This window comes from Asterias amurensis, chromosome 18, assembly GCF_032118995.1.
Source record: "Asterias amurensis chromosome 18, ASM3211899v1".
Classification (NCBI taxonomy): Eukaryota; Metazoa; Echinodermata; class Asteroidea; order Forcipulatida; family Asteriidae; genus Asterias; species Asterias amurensis.
Window position 1 is genome coordinate 222,372 of NC_092665.1, and position 6,759 is coordinate 229,130.

Below are 6,759 nucleotides of genomic sequence, written 5' to 3' on the forward strand. Positions count from 1 at the left end.
AATACTAAGCATGTGCCCCGCCTTGCAAAGGAAAGCTCGCTCTTAACAAGCCTTGCACGCAGCACATTATGACGCAATGCCCATTCAAAGCTCCCGCGACGAAAGAATACAAAACAAACAAACAACCATTTAACCTAGTGTGTTGACTAAGACTATTGTCAAACCTGAAAAATAAACTCGTACTAGTCCACAGTTAGAAATACAATAACAAAACACATCATGACCTGTGTCGCATGCAATTATGTCCTCTCTATGCAATACTATCCGGAGGACATTATTACATATGCAATAATGTCCGCCGGACGGTTTTGCAAATGCAATCGTATCCGCCCGGACGCTGCTGCATAATGCAATTGTGTCCGCACGGACACATTTGCATATGCAGTTGTGTCCGCTCCCGTGCAAAACCGTCCTCTTGCAGTAATTTGGATATTCGTACAATCATACAGTACGTGAATATTCATGCTGCATACGTAGGTTCAGTGCATGCACGCTCGCTTACGCACGCACATACATGTTACCGGACGGTTTTTGCATAGCACCGGACATGATTGCATATGCAAAAGTGTCCGGAGCGGACAGTATTGCATGGCGGACCCAATTGCATCTGACACCGTTGACCCTACGTCAATGCCCCATTCCCAATCAACTTTCACCTACATTCATTTGACATAAGCCCTTTTCGAAACGACTGGATTTGGCTTTGGATTCGCAGGATAGCTTGGCTTTGGGCATACGCACTTAGGGCTTCATACGAGAAAACGGAACCTCAAGCCGAATCCAAAGCCGATCGCCGTGGAATCAAAAAGGACCATAGAGTCGTCCTGTAGTAATGATAGGACACACATACACTCTGTAAACGATCGAAATCACCTCTACTCGGACCAATCAAACATGCAAAGATATACGTCAATTGACGTCACTGCTCGTTTCGTCATTGAAATTATTGTATCCAATGAAATCACTTCGCCTCATCACTGCGGCCCTCTCTTTCTTGTGAAGCTAGTTTTATTCGCCAATAGACGGCGCAACACCGGAACTGGGGTGCAGCACACTTTACTAATTTTAAAATTACTTTCAAGTCTCGGACCTCATACCATTTTTCCACATGCTAAAACCATGGAGGAATAATGTAATTTATTCCTCCATGCTAAAACCAATAAAATAAATGTTCCGAAAAGTAAACTTCCAAAACGCACAGTTGCTAAGGGTGTCCTTTACATTAACCCCACCATGACCTGTTTTTTCCTACTTCTTGAGTATTATTTTATATCTACATGTTTTTCCTGAACCAAGAGGGCTGCTGGATATGGCAGCCATTTTGAATTCCTAATTAACACCATCGCAAGATTTATTATTTCCATTTCATAATGAAGAGAAAAAAAAACACGAAAAAAAACAACAACACGAACAAACACTAGAGATTGGCCAAGCCGCTTGTCCCAAAGCTGTACAAACGAATGCCATGGTAACAGCAGACCGATGAAACTAATACTTTCACAATATTAATTAGTGATGATCCGATGCAAGTTAAATGTTACGGGCAACAATATGGTAGGCGGGCTGCATAATGTCACGCCCCTCCCCGGTCCCTGTCACGGTTCGTAAGAAGAGGACGCACCGACACAGCATTAGAGTCACAATAATGACACGTGTCGGCCCCTGCTGCGCTTTTCGGCTAGTCTAAAGCTGTTCCGCTCTTTATATCCAGCCCAGTTCATTTAAAATCCATGCATATAAAGTAGGACAATGTATTTGCTATCGAGGCTGCTCTTTAAAGCCACTAGGCCCATGCTGTTGTATAGCTGTAAGACAACAGAGCCCACTTTCGTGGAGCTGCGAAGCACAACAATTGCTAAGCATGATTTGTCTTCCTTGATAAAAACAAGATAACCAACCATTTCCCTGTTGTTGCATATTGCTTGTTACTGGTATTCAGCTGTTGTTCTCTTATCCTGAAAATCATGTGGAAATTTTGGTATTCCTGTTTTTATCAAAGGCAACCAGTTCATGCTAAGCAAATAGTTGTGCTTAGCACCTCTATGATATTTGGTCCTTATTGCTCTTTGCGTCTTTCTTACTCATGACTGAATCATAGATCAGGGTCGACACTGTTAAATTACTCTAAGCGTTGATGAAATAATGAACGAACACACCAACCATATAAACAAAAGGCAAAACCAACCAACCCCTTCAAGCACAATGGCTTCTACCATTTATTATCTGCTTCCATATGGTATAAAACTGTGTACAATTAGGCCTAAATATTAATATTTATCACACAACAACCACATGTGCGTTCACTTTTTAGTCAAAGAGTAGTCTTTTATTTGGGAAACAACATAATTATACGCACACCAGTTGTTTTAATTTTATTTATAGTTATCCTTCAGCAGAATGACTTTCATAAAAACGACGGCAATTTATTCGAGTTTGTTGACAATTATTCTCTTGAGTTTATTTTTGGAGTGTATGGTTAGTGAATGGGTTGAGCCATCCAAACACGCATATGTTGACCCTATAGATCGAGAACAACCATGGATTAGCTTCCAGCTGACCTTCATCCTCGAGAGGGGGACAGAGCAATGTTTCTTCCAGAAGGTCAAGACTGGATTCAAGTTCCAACTTCATTACCATGTAAGTAATCAATTAAATTTACTGGATACATTATTGGTAAGTGTCAAAGATCAGTATTCTTACTTGTTGTATACCAACATATGCATGAAATTAAAAATAATCTTTGAAAATTTTGACTTAATATTGGTCATTGTAGTTGCAAGATAATATAATGAAAGAAAAACACCCTTGTTGCACAAATTTGTGTGCTTTCAGATGTCTAATAAAAGTCTTCAGGCTTGAAGTTTTTTTTATTTGAGTGAGGAATTACCTCTTTCAAAATTGATGTTACTTCAGAGGGAGCCGTTTCTAACAATGTGTTGTACCACCAACAGCTCCCCATTGCTCGTAACAGAGTAATTGTTTATGCTAAATATTATTTTGAATAATTACCAAGGGCGGATTTCACACAAATTTAGGACTAGTCTTATCTTGAGTTAGGACGAGTTAAGGACTACCCTTATATTAAAAAAAAAATTGTTTGTTTATATCTCCTAGGACTAGTCCTAAACCCAAGTTCTTAAATCGATCCCCGTGCCTTGAACAAGTTGTATTATAATTGTACTTACAGGCGAGTAGCAGGGACGTTGAGCACAACATGCGAGTCATGATTAAAACCGATCGTGGCGAACGACTTTACACATCTTTTAACAATCTTGAAGATGAGTTCGAGAGAGACGTCGACAAAGACGGTAATTCCCAACTAATAGAAAAAAACAATTAACATAAAATATTCCAAGGGATGTTTTCTACGATTCTGTAACATTCCTTTAATTTAAAAGTAAAACAAACACATGTATAGGCACAGTGTGTTGTTAATTTCTCTTATTTTGTTTGTCTTTGTGTTTACATTCAAGTGAGAGCTTGTTGATTTTTCTCACACCGGTATTTTGTCAATATTTGTGTCAATTTTTAGAAACCTACAGTTTGTGCTTCGGAAACTTCGCTTCTCGATACCATGCTAAGAAGGTTTCCATGACGATTGATATGTTTGAAGAAAATACTTTACAAAAATATTTCACGTTGAAGGCAGAAACGGAGCACAACTTGGCCAATGCATCAGTAAGTATCGATAGAGAAATTCAAGACAACTTTCAATTTAGAACATTTCTTGAGCTTGTCATCATTGAACAACTTCAATGTGATGCCCCCATCACATTCCTGTTCAGATCAGTTTTTGTACTGTGTTTCAATTTATTTATTGTTTGTGATGTTGTTTACTATCCTTTCCTTTATCTGTGTATTATTCTATCCTACAGTAGTCATTTTAACTAGTAATTTTACATTTCTCTTATTGTGTCTTTATCAGGATTCGATCCAAAGAACATGGCGGCAAATGTTTCGCGTCTCAAGACAGCAGTATATGCTACGCTTCAGTACTGAGGTAGACACGATGCTACAAGCAAGTAATGCTGATTATATCTTATACTGGTCCATTGCCCAGGCAACTATTATAATATTGGCTGGTTTCATTCAAGTATGGACTCTGCGAAGTTTCTTTAATGTGAAGACAGTAACTCCAACACAGAAACCGAGGTGTTAGCTAACTATCTTTCTGAATGTAATAATGATGGTAAATTTACATCGGGGATAAAGAATATAAGGTGAGGTCAGTTCTTAAACGGGTTCATCAAAAGTTCGTTTCAGTTATCAATAGTTGTTAACTTTAGCAGTACTTTATTCGAATTGTGTCTGTTATTATGGTTCACTAAAAGGTCAAAGTTTTGTTTTAACAATTAATTCTCGGAGTGATCCATTGTTTATGTCATGTTGGTGATTGTTTGTTTGTTTGTTTGTTTGTCCGCTGTTTTTATTCGTTCTTCTCTTCTATTTATTTACTTTTTCTTCTTCAAACGGGGAGCAGCTATTGTGCTATGTTTCTCAGTGATGTTAATGATATAAATCATAAAATTAACCTTTCTACTGCTGCAACTACCTTCTGTAATATCACCAGAGTTCTATAACAGAAGCTAAAACTGAACAGAAATATCATGACTGCAGTTTTCCATCAGCCCGATGGCTGCCTTGATATTGAAAGAGAAAACAAAACGATGGCACAACATAATTAATTGAATGCCATTAAACCTTATCAAACCAGTTTCATCTATTAAGCAAATACACTGTTGCTCTACAGAGCTCAAAGTCCAACCTACATTATATCTTATCTCTAGCATTCCATATTCATATTTTGTGGATTTATTTTAAACTTTTAACTTAAATTATTAATAATATAAATGTTTGCCTTTATTAAAGGGGAGGGTGAGGTTACTTTCTCGTGTTTTTGTTTTGTTTTCAAAAAGATACACAAAGCCAACTCAGCAATCAATTATCTTGTAATTTTATTACTTAATCGCCACAAAGTACATTACATTTCTGCTAAGAATAAAGCAGCATTATGATAACTGTGAAAGAAGACACTTATATGAATTGTACATGAGTGACACATAGTTTCAGAAAATGCTTACTGATTTGATGTTTATACACTGTACATGGATAGGAAGAATTCAAGAATGTGTTGCATAATAATTGTTCGGACTGGTTCAAGTCTGTTAAGTTCATCAAATGGAACAGGCTGGAAATGTTTAGGCAGTTTCAAGGTGTATTTTGACTGCAGAACCTACTTGGGCAACAGTTAGATAACACAAGTGTTTCAGTTGATGAATTCCATAAGAAAAGAACCACGAATAAGCTGATAGTTATAAGTTGTGAAGCAATGCAATCAAATTGTGTAGGTACAACTCAGTACTGCAGACAGTAAACAGGGGTCAATTTCAAAAAGAGTTAGGACCTGTCCTAACTTGGGACTAGTCCTAGAAGATAGTAAAAACTCAAGCCTAGTCCTAAGTTATGACGAGTTACTCGTCCTAATAACCCAAGATAAGACTAGTCTTAACTCTTTATATTGTGAAATCAAACATAGCATTGGACAAAGACCTTTTCTAGACAGCAGAGTTATTTTGTGCTAAGCTGTTTTTCTTCTAACCTGGAAGGAACTCTTTTAAAATATGTCCCGACTTATTCAGACCTTTTGTTTGATTTTGGATGTGACATAAATAAATAAATAAATAAATAAGTAAATAAACTGATAAATAAATAATGCATGATTTACTTTAATAAACAATTGTGACAATTTAAATATATTTCTTGTAACCACCTATATTTATTTATGACCTTCCCCTTGACATAAGTGCATCTTAAATTGTTTCCATGGACTTTCCAATGAAGATGTCTTTTCTTCAATCAAGAATGATGTATTCCCGGCTAGCAAAAAATATATTCTCAAATATTCTTTCAAGCTCAAAGTGACACAACTCTTTTGATGTGAATTTTAAGTGACACATGCAGTGTAACTGTCTAACTTGCAAGAAAACACTCCAGTTGAGTCATTCAGTCCATATGTTCACCGCCCTTCAAAACTCTACCCCTTTTTCGCTATTTACAATTTGTCTCCCGATACACAAGAAACATAATGGAATGTTTCACAGACTTCAGACCACAGGCCTGATGCTTCTGACATGGATGTGGTTGAGATGCAGGCACAATGTGTACAAAAACACCCTCTTTTGGAAGAAAATGTAAATTGTGTCAATCTTACAATTGTTCACAATTTCCTCAATATGAGGAGAGTCGGGCTAACATCTCATTTAAAAAAACAGCTGATGCATTTTCTCATCTGCTGTAATTGACATCTTGAGGAGACAAGAATGTACTATGAGATGTATAAAATGTAGTATTGTGATTGTTTTGTGATCCAGTTTTGCATGGCAAGAGATGATACCAAAGGCACTGGACACTTTTAGTAATTGTCATAGACAAAGTCTTCTCACTTGGTGTATCTCAAGCATAGGACAACAAACCTTGCAAATTTGAACTCAATTGGTCGTTGAACTTGCGAGCAACAATGGACGAAAAAACACTCTTGTCTCGCAAGTTGTGTGCTTTCAGATGCCGCTGAATTAGAGACCTCAGCTGAGGTCTTGAAATCAAACGAAACATTTCAGTGAGAATTTACTTCCTTTTTAAAACTACATTACTTCAGAGGGAGCCATTTCTCACAATGTTTTATACTATCAACAGTATTGCTCGTTACCAAGTAAGTTTTTATGCTAAAAATTATTTTGAGTAATTACCAAAAGCGCCCAG

General features: G+C 37.1%; 1 protein-coding gene across 1 annotated transcript; it reads left to right on the plus strand.

The window, feature by feature from the left end:
- The first annotated feature begins 2,254 nt into the window (after window positions 1-2,254).
- Window positions 2,255-4,792, plus strand: LOC139950555 (transmembrane emp24 domain-containing protein 6-like). The gene is made up of 4 exons (XM_071949297.1): window positions 2,255-2,637; window positions 3,188-3,308; window positions 3,533-3,678; window positions 3,926-4,792. Exons 1-4 carry the CDS (start codon window positions 2,398-2,400, stop codon window positions 4,157-4,159), a joined length of 741 nt encoding a protein of 246 aa, XP_071805398.1. The 5' UTR covers window positions 2,255-2,397; the 3' UTR covers window positions 4,160-4,792.
- Window positions 4,793-6,759: the final 1,967 nt, after the last annotated feature.